The sequence below is a fragment of the Anolis carolinensis genome, chromosome 3 (assembly GCF_035594765.1).
Source record: "Anolis carolinensis isolate JA03-04 chromosome 3, rAnoCar3.1.pri, whole genome shotgun sequence".
NCBI classification, from domain to species: domain Eukaryota; kingdom Metazoa; phylum Chordata; class Lepidosauria; order Squamata; family Dactyloidae; genus Anolis; species Anolis carolinensis.
Genome location: NC_085843.1, coordinates 261,544,324 through 261,564,815, shown reverse-complemented (window position 1 = coordinate 261,564,815; position 20,492 = coordinate 261,544,324). Strand labels below are relative to the sequence as shown.

Genomic DNA, 20,492 nt, shown 5'->3' with positions numbered 1-20,492 from the left:
AATAAAGTCCTAATTACAGGGAGAAGAATAATAGTTTTTATCCAATTGCTGCCAGTTTGAAGGCTAAGCTCCGCCCACTTGGTCTCCTAGCAACCCACTCAGCCCAGGGGACCCTTTACCTTAACTACCACCAATTCCTCAATACTTTATTTCCCATACCACCATACTTTGCCACAGCAATGCGTGGCCGGGCACAGCTAGTACTGTATATACTCGAGTATAAGCCTAGTTTTTCAGCCCTTTTTTTAAGACTGAAAAAGCCCCCCTCGGCTTATACTCGGGTGAGGGTCCTGGTTGGCTTATATTTGGGTCAGCTTATACTCGAGAATACAGTAGAGTCTCACTTATCCAACGTAAACGGGCTGGCAAAACATTGGATAAGCGAATATGTTGGATAATAAGGAGAGATTAAGGAAAAGCCTATTAAACATCAAATTAGGTTATGATTTTACAAATTAAGCACCAAAACATTATGTTATACAACAAATTTGACAGAAAAAGTAGTTCAATACACAGTAATGCTATATAGTAATTACTGTATTTTTGAATGTAGCACCAAAATATCACGATGTATTGAAAACGTTGACTACAAAAATGCGTTGGATAATCCAGAACACTGGATAAGCGAGTGTTGGATAAGTGAGACTCTATTGTATATGGTCATTTATTATTTTTCTCTATTATTATTGGTATTATTACATTTATTATTTTTCTCTATTATTGTTGCTACTATTACATTTATTTGACTCTATTTTTTATTATTAATACATTTATTATTTCACTCTGATATTATTATTATTATTATTATTGCATTTATTATTTTACTCTATTTATTATTACATGTATTATTTTCCTGTATTTATTATTATTATTACATGTATTATTTTACTCTATTGTTATTATTAAAAGGATACATAAGCACATTTACATTGAAGAAGATGAGAATAATGATTTGATCAGAGTTGGACAGTCTTATTTAAATTTGAGCTTTATGTACATATTCAAAAACATTTAACCTACTGATGCCTCAATTAATGTAATTTTATTGGTATCTATTTTTATTTCTGAAATTTACCACTCTCGGCTTATACTGGAGTCAATGTTTTCCCAGTTTTTTTGTGGTAAAATAGGTGCCTCGGCTTATATTCGGGTTGGCTTATACTCGAGTATATACGGTATTTGAATGTTGGCAGCGATGTGATAGCCAACAAAAGACTCCCTTGCCTGAAAGTTTCCGCAGGCATCACTAAGGAGAGGGTGTGCGTCCCAGATGGTGATCTTAGCACAACTCAATGCAGTTCAATGCAGTTAAATTGCAGTCTGAAACTGCATTCTATGGCAGTGTAGATGGGGCCTCAGTGTCATAATGGACTCATACATTTAGTATCCTAAAGAACAGAATATTAAATCTCCAAAGATCGAATTTTGCTGTGGGCCTTGCAAATCCACATGCTTATTCAACCAAACAAAATAAGAGAGGTTTTATTGATCTTGTAATCTACCTGAGAGGCAGAAGCATATAGAAACTATTACAAAGCAAGTAATTACATTTCCCATATAATGTAAGAGCATGCTTACCTTTTTTTCATTTTTGAATTGTAGTCCCCTAAAAACTATTTTTATGATATAAGTTTTTGCAGACTATGGACTACTTAATCAATATGCAAGAGTGTATGCCAGAGGAAACCTTATTAGCTTTTAAGAGATAACTATCCTCTTTTGCCCCGGTGGCAAAGTGTGTTAAAGCACTGAGCTGCTGAACTTGCAGACCAAAAGGTCCCAGGTTCAAATCCCAAGAGCGGAGTGAGCGCCCGCTGTTAGCCCCAGCTTCTGCCAACCTAGGAGTTCAAAAACATGCCAAAGTGAGTAGATCAATAGGTACTGCTCCGGTGGGAAGGTAACTGTGCTCCATTCAGTCATGATGGCCACATGATCTTGGAGGTGTCTACGGACAACGCCAGCTCTTCAGCTTAGAAATGGAGATGAGCACCAACCCCCAGAGTCAGACATGACTGACTTAACGTCAGGGGAAACCTTTACCTTTACCTATCATCTTTGTGGTTTTTCCTTCAACAGATTTCCACAACAAGCCCATTGCCCTCCAAGTCCTGGAAATATTTTACACTTTTAAATAGAAGATTTTGAACATTTTATTAGAAAATTAAGTTTCAGTTTTAAAAGGCATCTGCGTTTAAATCCTTGAATAACATAATAGCAAACTTAAAGCTCTTCCAGACAAGTGCAAAAAAGCAAGAGCCCTCACTTATAGCCAGTTGGTCCCTTCTGGTGTCACTTCATCAGCCTGTCCAGATTTTTATTTACCATAAAAGAGGTGACAGGGACCAAGAAAGCTGTATGACACTGCGCAGCTCAGAAATAATTACACTAATCTCTATAGGCAACTTGTCCAATCATTATACAGATCTTTTAGTGCCTTTGCTCACCATTGGCTTTGGACAGTATCAGACCTATGTATGGACATGATTTCTTTTTTTAAAGTAACAGTAGTTTAATAATTGACATGAGTCTTGAATCCATGGTGCTGGTACTACATAAAACATCTATGCCCACATTAGATGTTTTTGGAAGGCATCTCCCATCATTCTTTTTAAATGTAACTGTTTTACTTCTGAAGTGATAGCCACTTGATCATCAAAGTTAAGGCTATATGACTAGCTGTGCAAGAAGACCAAACCAAAGACCTAGGGCTTATGGAAATTGCAGTCCAACAACATCTGGAAAGTAACAGGCGACTCACATCTGACAAAGGGACTATACCCCCATTGATGGGCATGAACAAATCCACCACAATAGCTATTTCCATATTCAGTCTTTTCTCCCCATTGCTACAATAAACTGAAATGCCTAATATGGTAGTCTTTTAACCATGTCATTATTGCAGAATTCACTCTTATGTTGCAATTTCCTGAAAATTCCTTAGGTAAGATTCTTGAGATAAAATCCCCAAAGTAAAGACACATGGTAAGATTGATGTTACTCATTCTAGATATATTCACAGAAATGCACTCATTCATTACACGTGGGACACTTAGTTAATATTTCAGATACTCCATAAACCACTTGTTCTGATGTCTGGCAAGAATCTGACCTATAATTTTTCCATACGTTTTTCCTCATTTTAAAGAAACTGTTCATAAGTTATTGCCTTAAGTATACAACAGACTAGCGTTGCAGAGATTTTATTAATAATAAGGTGAGGGTTCTAGTGTAAGAAGATCTCTAGGTCAAACCTCAGGCTGAATTAGAAATGAATAGTATATTGCAACATAGTTTTACTGTAACACACAAATACAGAGTACAAGAAGTTCTGAAAAATGACTGCAGCAAGTCATGACTTTCAATGCAATTGTCATTCCCTAAAATAGTGAACTATATTACTGGGAAAAAGAGGGGTTACCAAAATGATCAAGGAGCTGGAGTATGAAGAAAGGTTGCTTGGCCATGGTGGTGCATGCTCTTGTTACATCTCAAATAAACTACTGCAATGCACTCTACATGGGTTACCTTTAAAGACTGTTCAGAAGCTTTAAGTAGTACAATGGGTGGCATCCAGATTGCTAACTGGAATGGTGTACTGGGAGCACACAGTGCCGCTGTTACATCAGCTCCAATGGCTGCCAATTTGCTTCCAAGCACAATTCAAAGTGCTGCCTTTAGCCTATAAAGCCCTGAACGGTTGTGGCTCAGCTTATCTCGCTGAACACATTTCCCCCTATGAACCAGGACAGATGTTAAGATCTTCTGGGGAGGCCCTGCTCTCAGTCCCACCTCCTTTGCATATGCAGCTGGTGGGGACAAGAGACAGGGCTTTCTAAGCGGTGGCCCCTCAACTGTGGAACTTTCTTCCTAGTGATGTGAGATCAGCCTTCTCCTCCTGACATTTAGAAAACAAGTAAATGCCTGGCTTTGGAACTAAATCCTGTTTTAATTGTATTTATATGTGATTGTTTTATGTTTAACGATTTAATGTTTAATTCATAGTTTGTTATATTTATGTTTGATATGGCATTGAAAACACCCCTTGGGGTGAGATAGGGCGGGATAGAAATATGGTAAATAAATAAATAAATGTTTGGGCTGTAAGGAAAGATGTGAGAGAGGTATATACAATAATGCATGACATAAAGAAATTCAGTCGTGTGAGGCTTTTCTCATACTACGTGGACCTGGGGAAATTAGCTACATGGATCTGGGGACATTCAAGATATATAAAAGAAAAGGCTTCATCACACATATTGCTGAAATCTAAATTCCCTTCATTGATGACTGGCTTTATAGTGGATTAGAAACATTTATGGAAAATAAGCTGTCATATATGGCAGGCACACACACACACGCACACACATATACATATATATCTCCCCTGTACCAGAGGATGTATCCTTCTCAGGGGAAGTGAAGTAAGGGCAGTGCTTTTCAATAATAATTTTGTCCCTTCAAATTAAACTTTCTTTCAGCCCCCAAATTTCTAGCATTGCTGAGAGTGAAACACTGAAAATCCCGATATTTTCATATATCAGTTGTTGGAGACCATGAGAAAGAGGACACTCTTTCATTCATATGTGTTCCCTAACTCAGTCATTCAGGCAGGAGGGTGGGGAGAAGGGCTGAAAGAAGTTGGAATGGTGTAATGGGAGGAAAGGGTGCATGGTGCATTTGTCTCTGGGGCTGACAGAAGGATCAGGATGGGGAGGAGGAGAATAGGAGTCCAAATGTGTGGAAAGTCGGCAGCAGGGTGACACCAAAAGTCAATGGGAAGGGTCTGTGACCCCTGGTCTGACGTCAGTCACACTTCCTTCTTCTGTCCTGCCCTACCTTCCCTCGTCCTCTCCCCATCCCATCCTCTCCCCCCCCCCCACCCCCAGTGAGTGAACAAACAAAGGAATACATGCATGTCCAGACTAAGGCAATTTGATTTCCTCCCAGAAACCAAAGATTGGACTGTTGATTAAGCCAGACTTAATTGAACTCAGCTCATGATGGACACTATCAAAGCCCCTACTAAAAATGGGCATTGGGCAGCATCGGAGCAAATCAGCGAATAACTGTGTAATACAATTTTTGTTCCTGTGTTATAAATGTCATTTCCTAATTGTTTCTATCATAAAAACATGGGAAAGTTTATTAAACTGCAAAAACTTTGTTTTTGAGGGACATCCTGTGGCACATTTTGCTATAGATTTTCAATGAATACCTTACAGAGTTTCAACCAATTGTGGCAGTCACTAAAAATGAAGTTTCTGGAGTATAACAACTACTTTCAAAGTACAGTAGAGTCTCACTTATCCAACACTCGCTTATCCAACGTTCTGGATTATCCAATGCATTTTTGTAATCAATGTTTTCAATACATCATGATATTTTGCTGCTAAATTCGTAAATACAGTAATTACTACGTAGCATTACTGCATATTGAACTACTTTTTCTGTCAAATTTGTTGTATAACATGATGTTTTGGTGCTTAATTTGTAAAATCATAACCTAATTTGATGTTTAATAGGCTTCTCCTTAATCTCTCCTTATTATCCAACATATTCACTTATCCAACGTTCTGCCGGCCCATTTATGTTGGATAAGTGAGACTCTACTGTAAGTACTGCACAATTAAGCAGGAACAACACCTTCAAACCAGGAACAGAGTTTTTCAAATTTTGTTACATATTGTATCTGTAAAGTTTAATTCTGCAAAGATGGAGAGATTACTGTAGTCCTTGAATAGAACTGCATGTTTAAGAACTTCAAAGGGGAATGGACACTATCTAAATCTTCAGAAAAGGTTTTGATCTGCACTTCACATTGGAGTGACAGCTAGTTTACTTGTTAAATGAAACCATCCAGGATGAATTAGAAGGTCATCTTTTTTTAAAAAAAATAGTTTCCATCAGCTTATATTGCTCCAGATGTTTTGAAATCTTCCTTATTATCAGCATTTCAGGAATGTTGCTTGCTACAAAGGCAGGCTTATGAGTTTATAATTTCCTGAAGAAAATTGTAATCTAACTAAATTATTGCATTTAGTTAGATTATGCTAGCTTGGGTGTCTATTTCTGTTTAAATAAATCTGGTGTGATAGGGCATTTTTTCTCTTATTATACAATCTTAGACATATTGATTACTTGAACATATCTTGATCCCTGTGCTGCAAACATGAACAATGTCAATACAGTCAATATCAGAACCTTTATAAAATGATCACCAGATAGGAAATAATTGGAGAACAAGTACTTCTTGATTGGATTTGACACATTATGGATTAATTCCAAGAATCTTTAGTTAGGCTAATTTTTATTTTCATCAAGTCTGGTACACAAACACAGGCTGATGCATGTTTCAACTGTGCTCTTTGAATAACAGTTGAATATGTGAATAAACTTTGTTGAACAAATTTGAGGCTAAAATGAGCTCTATTAATGACACTCAATCTATAGTAGTTAATTTCAAATGTTCAAATGCTCTATTTTGTCTCAGAGATTAGTTTGTATAGATTCTTGTAAGAGTTTCTCATGTAACTTCTATAATCATTTGGTTGGGAAAAGCAGATTGACACAAACAATGTCAAATGTCTGCTCTAAACTCAGCCTGACTTGACTTGTTTCTCTTTATTTATTCTGTAGGATAAAACTTAAAACAGTTTTAAAAAGTGATTGAATTTATGACAGAATTCCCCTTTCAAAAAGTGCCCTGGGTCTGAATTTGGTTGGTGTTACATTCTATACTGTGCTGTGAGATAATTAGTACCATATGATGGAAGAGATGGAAAAGATCATTGCTCCCCTGCAGTGCTTGCTTCTGGAACCTTTTGATAAATTTAAGCATGGCATGAGCCAAAGCCTGATTGAGAACACATGGTGCTCTCTAGCTCAATACAACCACAAACTTGCAGAGACGCAGACCAATGTTTCTGAAAATCAGTTGTGTTTTCACTATGCCAATTTTTTTTTTAAAAAAAACAAAAACCCTGGCCTTTTATTATTTAAACCTGATCTTAAGCTCCAACCGCCCCTAACGCTGCTCTCATACTGTGAAAAGTTCACATGCTGTCACACAAACTAGTCTTCCAGTGCGGACTGCTTTTTTATGATTGGATTTTAACACCAAAAACAGCAGAACTGGTGGTAATAAGGCGAGTGCTGTGCTGGTTTTATAAGGGGCAAAATGGAGTTGTGTTTCTAAATGCAGAGGTTTAGATGGAACTACCACCAGTCCTTTATGCCCATAAGGCTTTCTGATTGGCACAAAAAGTTATAGATGCACAGGCATATCTGTCAACATGTATTGCTTTTTGGCATGATGGTTTACAATCATAAACATACGTTTTAATAGAATGAGAACTTATGAACAACCAAAACAAAAAAAATCTACAAATATGTGCTGCTTTTTGGCATTATGGTTTTTACACAGCCATAAACATGTATTTTCATAAAGGACTTATGTGTAACCAGAACCAAAAAATCTTGAATACAGTCACTTAGCTAAACATTAAAAAAAAGTTTGATACCATTGAATGCTTGGTAGAATAAACATTTTTGGCTGTCTGCCTAAAAACAAGACAAACCTGAGGCTTTGGAAAGAGTTTTACATAGTAGTTCTGAGTGGGTCATCAAGGGAAAGAGTCAACCCCTTCTCAATCCCTGACACGGTCCCAGTTCAGTTCACAGCTCTTTTTAAAATTCTAATTTCAGCACACCCATGTTGTATTTAGTTTGACTCTAATTGCCCTGGGAATCTCATTCATAGATAGTAACTTCCTTTGGAAGTTTCTGCTGGGAAAGGAACAGAACTTTTGTTGTTGGGAGGTGATTTGTAATGAAACAGAAGTGGGGGTGCAAGAATTGAGGTAAGACATCCAATACATTAACCCATTGCCAATCAGATATATTTTCAATATACGTCACTGGCTTAGGTAGAGTTTAGTGTAGTATACCTTTTCAGCATAAATTATATCAGTGGTTTCCAACCTTTTTTTGACCAGGCACCACTTGACCAGGGACCACTTTGACCAGTTTTTGGTCAACTTTCAATTTGGTTTGATTATTTGGGGTGATGATTCAGAAAATTGCATTGGATAGACCACATCAGCTCTAGTTTCTGATACATGACATATGCCATCTGCTCACTCACAGAAAATCATATTTAATAACCTAGAGCTTATTTGGTCTATCCAATGCAATTTTCTGAATCAACATCCCAAATAACCCCAGGAACAGGTCTAAAAACGAAGACACCAAGGTGCCCCCATTTCCAGGTGCCACATGAAATGACTCAAGAGAAAGGAGGGAGGAGGAGAAGCAGCAGTCAGGAGGCTTGTTTTACCTTTTGTGGGTAGTCAGCCTTTCCCCTCCCAACATCCCCCTTGCCACTGACTATAGGAGGGTTTCATGAGACTTGTTGCTCTCATTGCAACAGTGTAGCATCAGTGAGGCCACGAACCATATTTTAATTCTTGGGGACCATCGGTGGCCCATGGACCACAGCTTGGGAACCACTGCCTTAGATGTCTTCAAGTTGTTCCAAAATAGGTGTTATGTCATTTGGAGCTGTGGATTTAGAAGGTGTGAATCTTTGGAAGTTGTACAGGTATACCAAGGCAGTCCATGAGTTACAAACATCTGACTTACAAACGATTCATAGGACCTCATCACATTAGGTGCCTTAACATGGGTGACAGCGGGGGGATTTGCCAGGCAGCGTAGCATGATCTTACTTTGGAATTTAAGTAGGGCCAACCCTACTTGAATGAGAGATTGCCAATGAATACAAGATGCTCTAGGCTATATTTCCACAGAAGAAACAGACAAAAGCACCTTTGAGCATTGCTTGCCTAAAAAAAAATTCATGATGTCACTATTAGTTGACTGGTAACTTGAAATCGCATGCACATGCAAGGTTGTGATTCTTAAGGATTGTTATAAAACACATAGTTATAAAAATATAAGACAGTATTGAATTTCCTACCTGACTTCAAGGTTATGGGAGTAGTCGAAGGAAGACTGTAAACATTTTTTTCAATCTATATATATAAAAGAGTGATGGCATCAGGGCAGCGGACAAAACAACAAAACTACAGGCCCCCCAACCTCGAAATTTGACAACACAACCCATCATCCACGGCTCTCGGTTGATACAACAAAAAGAAAAGAAAAATAAAGTCCTAAATAGAGGGAGAGGAATAATTGTTTTTATCCAATTGCTGCCAGTTAGAAGGCTAAGCTCCGCCCACTTGGTCTCCTAGCAACCCACTCAGCCCAGGGCTACTTCAGTCAGGCCTTTTCCACACTGCCTATAAAATACAGATTTATCAAATTTGAACTGGATTATATGGCAGTGTAGACTCAAGGCCCTTCCACACAGCTATATAACCCATTTATAATGGACTTAATGACAGGGGAAAACCTTAACTACCACCATTTCCACCAGACTTTGCCACAGCAACGCGTGGCCGGGCACAGCTAGTTAGTTATCTATAATATTAATTTCCTCCTTCCAAAAGCTTCAGAATGGCTTAAATATGAGCTCCCAGGAAATTTGGGCACAGATTCCCTTGAACAACATAGTAGGACTGTTGGAGTCCAGTTGCCTATGTTCTGTTTGAGCCAAGAGAAAAGGCCATTTGGATCTGACTCATGAAAAATAGTTAGACAAATACCTTAGTAATGACATAAGGAGCTGCAGTCTTGATAAGGCACTAAGAAGAAATAAAAAAGACTTCATCTGTGTTGATATTTGAATTCATCAGTACAACCACTTGCCTGCTTCAAAGCTTTGCTTTCTTCCATCTTGTCTTTCACATAATGCATTTTCTGACCTTCTTTTTCTAACAATTTTTGGTCAAATGTGTTCATAAAAACCAAATGATAGTCTTGCATATTGTTGCAAGGGAAATCTGAAATAAATATTATGTGAGGTCACCATATGTTGTTGATTTAAAGAAATTCTCTATGTCTCAGAGCATGGAGTACTTTTTAATATATATGCATTTCCTATTGCTTTATGTGGGCTTTGTGATAAAAGTTTACCACCATCCATGTGGGTTTTATTATTTATTATATCCCCACCCAGCTTTCCCCAAAAAATAATGAGGTGGTTCCATTTATCAATAATCCCCTGTAATAACATCCTATATCATGTCTAATGCTATTTGTATATCTCCTTTCTTCCCATGTAACATTTTAACTGAGCAAGAACCTCACAAATGCTTTTTGTCCCTAATTTCATTAGGGCTATCTTTTTGTTATCTGTTGGCAATACACCAATACTCTCATTTCAGACCAGAAATGTAAATGTACACTTATATCATTCACAGGCAAGAAATATTTTCAAAAGTTGTATGTCCATGGGTTGAGATTGGAAGAGTTTAAATATTTACATTGAAGTAGTGTCGGAGAGCCACACCTTTTAGGGGGAAAAATTGATTTCATAGAATCATAGAATAGTAGAGTTGGAAGAGACCTCATGGGTCATCCAGTTCAACCCCCCGCTAAGAAGCAGGAAATCGCATTCAAAGCACCCTCGACAGATGGCCATCCAGCCTCTTGCCAAATGACTTCAGCAACACTTAGCATATCTGTAGGGACATCACTGCCATGTTCTGTGCCTTCTCTGGGCCATTTTAGATCTATTGGAAGCCCCTTTTAAAAAAGAAAATGACCTGGAGGTTCTGAGTCTAAAACAGCCCAGAAAAGGAAAACTATAGCAAAATTGCCAACTCCCCGTGAGGTTGAATTGAGACTAGAACCACGGGGTAAAGAGGGTCCTGCCTGGCAAGCATTATGCTAGCCCAAATTTTCAAGTTAGACAATAATAATTGAATTTCTTTAATTCCATTTTTAATTGTATTGCTTTTTAAGTTGTTAACTTCCTTGTGTCCCAATCCCAGGAAACATTAGGTACTGTATTTCTTTAATTCTAAAACACACTTTTCCCCCTTATATAAACATCTCTAAAAACGGAGTGCGTCTTAGGGTGTATCTTATGTATTTTTGTTGGTGATGGTGGTACATAAATTAGGGTGTGTTTAACAATCAATGACGGATTACAATTAAAGAAATATTTTAGGCCTTATACTATATATGAACTGATGGCAGATAGAAGGTGTTTTAATCTTGAATCCCATTGGGTACATATTGACTAATATCAAGAAGTCTTTTACCATATTGTAATAAGTAAGGCTGTGCTTCTATGCTGAATGCAGTAGAATATATATATTTTAACAAAGCGATAGAGTGTGTTATAGCATGAATTATGCAGTAGCTTGGGTTAATGCTAACAGCATGCATATTTATTTCTAGATACTGTGAAAAGTTGTGTAGCAAAGCTCTTCTTCAGTTGTCCCTTGAAAGGGCATTACTGCCTGTACAGTAAATCCAGTTTCATACTCATCAGTCGACAACCTCAGCTTTGGATCCATATCATGTTCCTCTTTCATCAGGTGTGTGCAATGTATGACTTTTCAAATTGCTAAAATGTTTCTCATTTAAAATAATTGAAATTCACTGGGACATTCCAAAGGCCTTTTTGTCCACTTTGGAAGATAAATATAAATCTGACACTCAGTTCATTCATTCTCTTTCTCTTCATCTAAGAGTAGAAACTCTTCTTCCTTCCATTGACAGACTAAGCCATGGCTAACAGTTATATAATTGATACTAACAACTGTTTCTTTGTAAAGCAAAACCCCAATGCATAGTTTGAAGTGGCTTTGCAAATGTAAGGCATTTTGTTAGTGTTGTGTTGCTTGCATCTCTATGCACTATTAAAGACGATATGGAGAGAGGAAGTTAGGATGAGAGATTATTGACTGCTGTTTTACAATCCAATGTATTTAAGGTGTCAGTATTATGTCTGTATCAGTCTCGGTTTTGGGATTCTAGTCATTACTGGCTTCTTGTACTAATAATGCTGTCGAATGTGCCTTTGCTTCAGCTATGTTCTGGTTCTGGTTGTTCTTGTTTTCAATGATTTTCAGCATCCTATAAATTTGTGCTTATTACTGTTCACGCTTCACATGCAGGCTATAACATCACAGAAAATGTAGCCTTTCCAATATTGATATTTTGACTCCTGCACACAAAATAGTCTAAATACATCATGGATACAGACAGTGAAAAGGCATTGCAAGGCACAGCTTAGTTTCACCATTTCATTTCTATTGAAGGGCAGCTAGAGAACCGATTTGCACATTATTCTAGGAATCTGGACCAATTTCAGGACTGTCAAAACTCATTTTGTGTATTTCTTAATTCAGCGATGAACTAAGTGATCAAGACAAAGGGCGCCACATAGGGAGGGAAGGGGGGTGGACCAGCTGCCCACCCACTCCTTTGCAAATCCATCAGGAGCACATCTACTTCTGTGCATGCTTTTTTTTAAAAAGAAAATTGGCCACAGTAAATGTTCATAAAATGAACTGCTTACTTTGTAGGGGACATTACAACAGGAGAAGGCAACACATGGGTTGCAGGTCCCACACTGGCTTTCACAGCTCCAAGCACTCTTCTTATCCCATACCCAAAGGGAAAGGATTTGAAACCAGAAGTTGAGTTGTATAATGCAGGTTTGTTCTTAAGTGCAATAACAGCAACGCATATACTGTGCCCCCATTCAGAAAGTTTCACTTCACTTTCCAGCCTTGTGATAATTGGATTTTGAACAATGTAGCTTGTTGTGGGAACAAGAATTGGTGAGAAAGCTTCAATTTTCCCCCTTGAGAACACTTTATGGAGTGAATTTCACTTCCGAGGGATAGATTTCTCTCACTTCCTGTTGCCTCACCCTTGTTCTTAACTGGGAGTCATTTGTAAGTTGGATGTTTGCAACCTGGGGACTTCCTATATATGGCAGTGTCGATGAGGCTGTTGTTACTTCCAGCTTCATCAGAAGGGGTGGTGAGTAGCTAGCTGCCCTTTTACCATAATTTCAGAACTGACTTTTATTTTTATTCTCATGCAATGTTTAATACTATGCTTTGTCCGTAAGGTACTGAAATCTAAAAGACATGGAAAACTGCATGAAAACTTTTATGCCCCCACTCCATCCCCAAACTGTCCTTCACTACCATTGACATTCTTGGCATTCACATCATTTTCTATAAATTTGATGTTAGCTATGGAGGACAGCTATTTTGTTTGGCCAAAGTTGAAGCATCAACCCTGTCAGAAGTCCTAGTAAGGCCCATTTGCCAACTGTGTAACTTTCCTTATTGGTGAATCCTGTGGGTGAATCCATTCCACTTATGAGTTAAGGCCATAGTTCAGCAGAGCATTTATATCAGATTCCTCCTCTGAGTACTGTGCAATGCAAAACACTGAATGTTTACTTGGACAATTGTGTACACTCTTGGGAACAGTTCAGGAACAAAAAGTTGAGTAATTAAAAAAAATCTTTCCTGCTCCCAGCAGAGTAGTGGAAAGAGTTGGTATCATTGTTAAGGATATGGAATGATGCCGATAAAGGCACAAAGGTTCAAGAATAGACTAAAGTGTCTGGGTTGGTTGAACTATAGGCAGCAATCTGGATTAAATCAGGATCTGGAAAGTAGAAGTGAGGAGCAATAACTAAACAGAACTGGGGGACAAACCTAAAACCAGGGCCAGGGAAGAAGCCAGAACTCAGAATTGAAGAGTAAGACTAGAAAACCAAGACTCAGCAAAGCTAAAGTGTTGAGCAAACAAACCTCAGCTGGGAAAGGAAGCCATTGGTATTCTTTGCTGCCCAGGAAAATCCGATGGTCAATCTAGATGACAAAGTCGGTTCAGACAATCCTTTAAAGTTCTGCCACTAGTAGCTTAGTGGTTCACCACATAGCATTACAGCCGTACCAGTGATAAACTGAGGACAGTGTGAACCCCAGCAGAATTGGATTAGTGGAGAGATAATTCATTGAGCCAAGTAAAGGAAAGAAAGAATGTTGAAGTCATTAAAAGAATGTTGAAAAGAAAATGGCATGGAGCAAATGCAGAACTGACGAGTGAAGCTAATTCAACCAATGAACTGGAAAAAAAAATCTGACTTTGGGATGAATAATCTGGTACAACAACCAAACACAGAAGAATATCTGTAGAGAAGAAGCCAGGCATCTATCATTAAAAGCCTGTAATTGTAAAAAAAAGTTAATATTGAAGAACAGAGGAATCATGGTGTATCATCACCATAATGGATTAATAAATGAGACGCATTGCTCTCATTTTATTGTGTATCTTTTTTCCTGGACAGAAGTCTTTTAAACAAATACTACACATGTTAGTTTTCAGCCTGTTGCTTTCAGTCACAGTGCAATTTCAAATTCAGTATACTAATCAATCAATCAATCAATCATTCAAATGAATTATATTGTAAAGTGAAAGGGTCATACCCCTAATATTACCTTAGCTTATGTCTCAAGCATGAGAGGCAAGGAATATAACAAATTCAGTTTCCTGTCCCTCAGGTCTATTCTGTTCTTTACACTTTTCCTGTCTCTCCATTTCTGGCTCAAGGTGGCACTGGGAAAAAACATCAGGCTTTATGCTTGATAGAAGTCCTAGGAGTTGATCATGTTTCAAAATCCTAGCATGGGGGTGGAGAATAATTATGGACTAAAATTCCCAGAAGTCCACACTAGCATGGTAAATTACATTCAGTTCTGGAAGTTGCAGTACAAAGGTAGCACAAAGGCTAAGTTCTGCTAAAATACACTTAGGATTCCTGTTAGAGGTAGAGTCTAAAGGAGATCTTGCTCCTTTAGTTTAAACTTCTTCAGCTTGGTAAACTTTACTTGGCCGAGATGTCTCCCGGCCCTTCTGGATCACATGGGTCATCACCATCCTGGATCAGGATAACATAGAAGAATCTGGACCTTATCACATTAAAATAATTGAAATTTTCTGGGACATGCCATAGGTCCATGGGATGAAGCATCTGCTGCCAGTCCCCCCCCCCCCCCATTGTAGCAAAGGCAATGTGGGAAGCGTCTGTGTTCCCACGACAGTGGCCACAGAGTCCGGCCAGAAATAGATGTGTGTTGTGTAATGGCTCCATGGCAAAAGGGGCAAGAAAGTGGCATACAACTGACAAATCAGCCTGTATGATGAGATCATCTGACAGGTGTGATCTCCAACTCTGTATTTAGTTCAATCATCTTTAACATACTATTTTCTTATTGTGGAAATACTGATAATAGTGCTTGCTTGGTTCAGAAGTAATTGAAAGTACACCAAAAAGTAAAGGCTGCTGCCTCTGGCACGTGATTTTAGGTGTCATGAAAGCCAGTCCCACAGGACTTATCTGAATGCTCAGCTCTCCTGATAACTCACAGAATAATGTTTCTTAACAGTGAGCTGTGCACTTGCATTGAAGTTACAGGTCTGTCATCTCAGCTCCCAACATGTTCTGTGTTCTCAGCTCCCAACATGACATTTCAGCTGAAGAAATGTTGGAAGCAAAGAGGCATCAATTGTTGTAAAGTGATTAATAAGATATGGGAGCCCTATTGTTTCACCCCTCTGTATCCTTCTTTGGACTATGTAGTCAAGCCTTAGCTTCTTATCTGCAAAGACATCACTTCTACCTACTTCTAAGAAACTAGTCTCTTCTTTCCCTTCTACAAGGAGTATCCATGAGGATCCATCCCCAACTATGGATGTTAGTTTATGATCACACAAGTGAGCCAGCTTTTAGCAGTTCATCTAACCAAGTGTAGATCAAGTTCTTTAGCCTATTCCTTTCCTATACTTAACTGGATTTCCTGAGACAGTAAGCAATCATACATTTTCTTTTCTTACCTTAGAAGAACCCAGAGTCATTTCTCTTGTTTCTATTACAAGCTAATATTGCACTAGCCCTGCTGCATTCTGCTTACTATAGATACCAAATGTTCCAACAAGACAAATAATTCTTGTGTTGTTGAAGGCTTTAATGGCCAGGATCATAGGGTTGTTGTATGTTTTCTGGGCTGTATGGCCATGTTCCAGAAGTATTCTCTCCTGACGTTTCACCCACATTTCAGAAGTTGGGCAAAACATTGGAGATAATACTTCTGGAACATTGCCATACAGCCAGGAAAACACACAACAACCCCAAATAATTCTTATTTTAAATGAATTGAAGATTATTTGAGAAAGGACTTTCTGCCCATGTCATTATGGGCCCAGCTATAAGTAAGACTAGCTCTGGATTTATCCTTAGGATTGACCCACAGTTCAGAAGGTACAGTTAAACAGTGATTTCGGTATCAGGGCAAAGCCTTGGCAGTCTGATGATATCTGAATCAATTTCATTAATAGATATTATCAAGGGACAAAGGGTATTTAACTCATTTTATATGGTGCGTTATTGAATGTTAATTATCTAATTAAAGAAGATAATATGTGAAGTTTTCCTCTTTCAATATTGTCCAACAGAGCTTATTCCCAGAACCTTTATCTATGCAAAATAATTATGTGCAAGGCCTAAAAACCTTATGGGAGAAAACCCAGCTGAAAGGAACTCACAGTTTTGAAACTGCAATGGTTCAATCTACATTTCCACACCAAAAGGTAAGCCTTCGCCCTTCTAAGCATCCACATATAGGTATGAAGTGTACTTCAGCGTATGAAGAAACCTGTGTTGTAGCCACAGAGCCTTGGTTTTGGAATCAAATCAATGCTGTCCTCAAATGTTTTGGTGAAATGAGAACCATTTGGCTTTAGGCTAATGCTAAAAGCTTCTGAGCCAAAAAACTCTGGGGGTTTGTAATGTTTGCCCATCAGTGGGAAAATAAAAATCAGTAGAATAGAAAAATAAATCTATAGTTTACTACTATCTCTGGGTACAAACTCTGTATAAACAACATGAAAAGAGTAATACAGTAGAGTCTCGCTTATCCAACGTTCTGGATTATCCAACGCATTTTTGTAGTCAATGTTTTCAATATATCATGATATTTTGCTACAAAATTCGTAAATACAGTAATTACTACGTAGCATTACTACATATTGAACTACTTTTTCTGCCAAATTTGTTGTATAACATGATGTTTTGGTGCTTAATTTGTAAAATCATAACCTAATTTGATGTTTAATAGGCTTCTTCTTAATCTCTCCTTATTATCCAACATATTCACTTATCCAACATTCTGCCGGCCCATTTATGTTGGATAAGTGAGACTCTACTGTAGTTGCAGTTTGTTTCAAAGAAGGCATGAAGTCCAATAAAGTCCAATAAAGCAGAGAAAATAAGAGGAACAGCATATGCTTCTTTTCACATGTCATCACATGCATATATGAGAGGCCCTATCTTTTCTTCTGCTCCATAAGTGGTAAAAGTTGGGCTGTTTGAGCTTTTTTTAGTGGGGCGGTGTTGTGTAAAGTTATTAGTTTTCATGACTTTCTAGATAGAATAATATTTCCATCGCCTTTCACAAATAGAAAAGGAGCATTTGTGGGTCTGGTGAGAATGATAAAAGAACAGTTTATTCATCTTTGGAAAGCCCACTTGTATTGTTTTCAAGAAGCAGAATGCATGTATACATGTGCATGTCATATTTCTTAAATGCTCCGTAAAGAAATTCTTTCTAGGAATTGTACAGTTTAAAACACAGTAAATTAAAGTAAAATGAAATTGTGTGCCAATTAGGCAAACTTTCTTTCTCTTTAACTTTCAAACAGCAGTTTTAAATCAAATGTTTTACCTTTATTTCAGCTGATTAAAACATTATTAAAGAAAAATTCTAAGTGTGCTATCAAATGTATATATTTATCAGTTAGTAAGTCATGCTAAACAGTTCCCCACTATCAGTTTATTTCTTTTTTTATTAATTCACATGCTAGTCAGTCAAGCACTATAAGACTTAGGTCCAGACTATCTGAAAGATCATATCTCCCTATACAAATTTTACAAAATCTTAAGGTCCACAGGGGAGAGCTTTCTCTTGGTACCACCACCATCACAGACCTCTCTGGTAGAGTCATGGTAGAGAGCCTTCTAATGTAAATCATGTAAAATTATCTTCCATGGGAGATGGTGTTTTCCCTTAACTATCAGGAATTATGGGAATTGAAAGCACATGCCTAGCTTGTTATGTCCAGGAATGCATGGAGAAACATTGGCTCATGTTATTTCATGTACATAACAGGTATAATCTCCAACTCTGGATTTAGTTCATTCATCTTTAACACACTATTTTCTTATTGTGGAAATACTGAAAATAATGCTTGCATGGTTCAGAAGTGCAGTAATTGAAATTACAACCAATAGTAAAGGCTGTTGACTCTGGTGCATGATTTTAGGTGTCATGAAAGCTTGTCAACAGGGCTTTCCTTATCTGAATGTTTGTCTCTCCTGGAATTGTGGGAATTGAGAGCACATGCTTAGCTTTGTATGTCCAAGAATGTGTGGAGAAACATTTGCTCATGTTATTTCATGATTAGGTGCTACAGAAAAATGAGCTTTTTGCACATTATCCTGCTTCCAGTAGTAGCCATCCTGATGATATCTATTCCTGGGTGTTCCAAGCAAGTATCCTGGCCAATACCTACTTACAGCTTATTTTCCATCACTGTCTTGGAGTATTGGCAGAAAATGACAAAAGGGTTAAGTTTTTGACAAGATTGGGCCTCCAGTAGAATAAAAATGAGGCAGCTGCTTCAGGTGGCATGTGGTAGGAACAACCCTGTGGCCTTGTCTCCTGAACTCTGAGGCTTGAATACAGTATTGTGTTTTGAGTGGTCTATGCACTCGGGTGTGGAAGAAGACATTGCAAGATTTTTGCCAAGACTTGAATAAAATTAAAGTGTCAGTCTGGCATACTTCTGTATATGAAATAGCTGGGTTTGGGAACCATGTTGCCATTTTGCATTTTTACTCAACCATCAATATGTCTTGTGATGGTTCTGGCCTTGGAGTCCTGCTGCGATTCCATTAACATCATCTGTAGGGTGCTATGAAATGTATGTAGTTTTGTCCCAAAACATTTACACATATGATGGATATGTAAAAATAAAAAATAAAATTGGCTTTGCAGAAGAGAAAGAACAATTTCAAACAGCAGACCAAGAGAAAGCTACCACAATGGATGGCTTTTGCAAATTCACATAGCTGTGGGCTATGGCATTAACTCCAGAAGGGAAATAATTTGCGCATGCTCCATTCCATCCCCCTTTGCCCTCTAAAGAGATTACTGTTTCAAAGCTATTACGTTTTCAAAGGTTGCAAGGAATACCGTTTCAAAGCACAGCAAAAGATTTCTGGTCAAAGCTATTAATCTTTAATTGGAGTTCATGTGAGTGAGCAGCTTGGAATTTCCTTTAAAACAAAACATATTTGAGGTAAGTTTTAACTGCCTGAAATTATGTTTTCTTTTAAAAAGGAAAACACAATTTTAAGTTAAAATTTCATAATTGAAACCAAGAAATGAGAATCTTTCTAAAACCTTTCACTCACATCTTGGATGGCAGAGACAGAAGAATCCATAAAATCTCTTTCTTGGAGTCAAACAGTTCACTTATTTGCAGGGGCTTCCAGGGTGGGATAGAGATTCTTTCTTCGTTCTTTTATAGACATTTAATGGATGTCTACCAGCCAGGAATAGTAGCAGGGGCATAGTTTCATTGGAGGTTGTTGTAACATAGTCTCACTTTCTCACAGGAGTTGGATTTTATACTATCTCAAGCTTCTCTCTGCTCAATCAGAGACAGATCTAAGCAATTTCCAGTAATGTCATCATCCCATTATTTTTGCAAAATATAAACCAAGTTAGCACTTTAACAAACAACAATCAGGCTTCCTTTTTCTCATATTGTCCTTGTCATCTTGATTTTTAAAAACTCTGTACTTCCTGACTGCATTTTCCCACAACAACCATTTCACAACCTGCAAAAGCTTGTGTGATATTTTTGAGTGAATGATTTGAAAACAAGCTTACCTTGTGCTAAGAACAAGCACTTTTCTGGTTTTCAAATCAGTAGAAGACATGTTATTGCAAAGGAAGTAAAAACACCACCAAGTAAGTAAAATTCAGCAGGCAGACCAATCTGTCTTGGAAATGGCTCACAGGTCAGTGGTAGATCGCATGCTTTAATGAAGAAGGCCCCTGGTTCCATCCCTGGCATTTCCAGAAATAATAATAAAGAAAGATTAGGCTATAAGTGATGGGGCGGGGGGGGGGGATCTCCGTGAGACCCTGTCCTTGGTCTCTCCACCAAGCAGAAAATAAAAAGGAGACCTCACTGGTAACAAAGGGAAATGTGCTGTCCTCTGTGCAGAGACAACCCTTTTGAATAAAAATCAGAAGTTGTTATAGAATATGATTGGGGGCTACATACGCTTGATTTGATGGGGGGGAAAAGATAATACATATTCAATGCTGCATACAGTTTAACACTCAGTAACTTCCATTTCTATATTCCAAATTAGCTCTGAGCCACTTTGAGTCCCCCTCGGGATTAAGAAGGGTGGGGTACAAATACGATAAATAAATACATAAATAAAATAGCTGATATTTCCTGGGCTCTCTCAG

At 37.9% G+C, this 20,492-nt stretch overlaps 1 protein-coding gene across 5 annotated transcripts in view; it reads left to right on the top strand.

The window, feature by feature from the left end:
- Positions 1-20,492, top strand: part of veph1 (ventricular zone expressed PH domain containing 1) — a 150,524-nt gene that overhangs the window by 98,471 nt on the left and 31,561 nt on the right. For all 5 annotated transcript variants that reach the window (XR_010004783.1, XM_062976703.1, XM_062976704.1 and 2 more), the window contains 2 exons: positions 11,311-11,450; positions 16,399-16,533. Coding sequence is in view for 4 of the 5 variants with exons in the window: in XM_062976703.1 (XP_062832773.1) it covers positions 11,311-11,450; positions 16,399-16,533 (275 nt within the window). In the remaining variant the exon portion in view is untranslated. The remainder of the gene's footprint in view (positions 1-11,310; positions 11,451-16,398; positions 16,534-20,492) is intronic.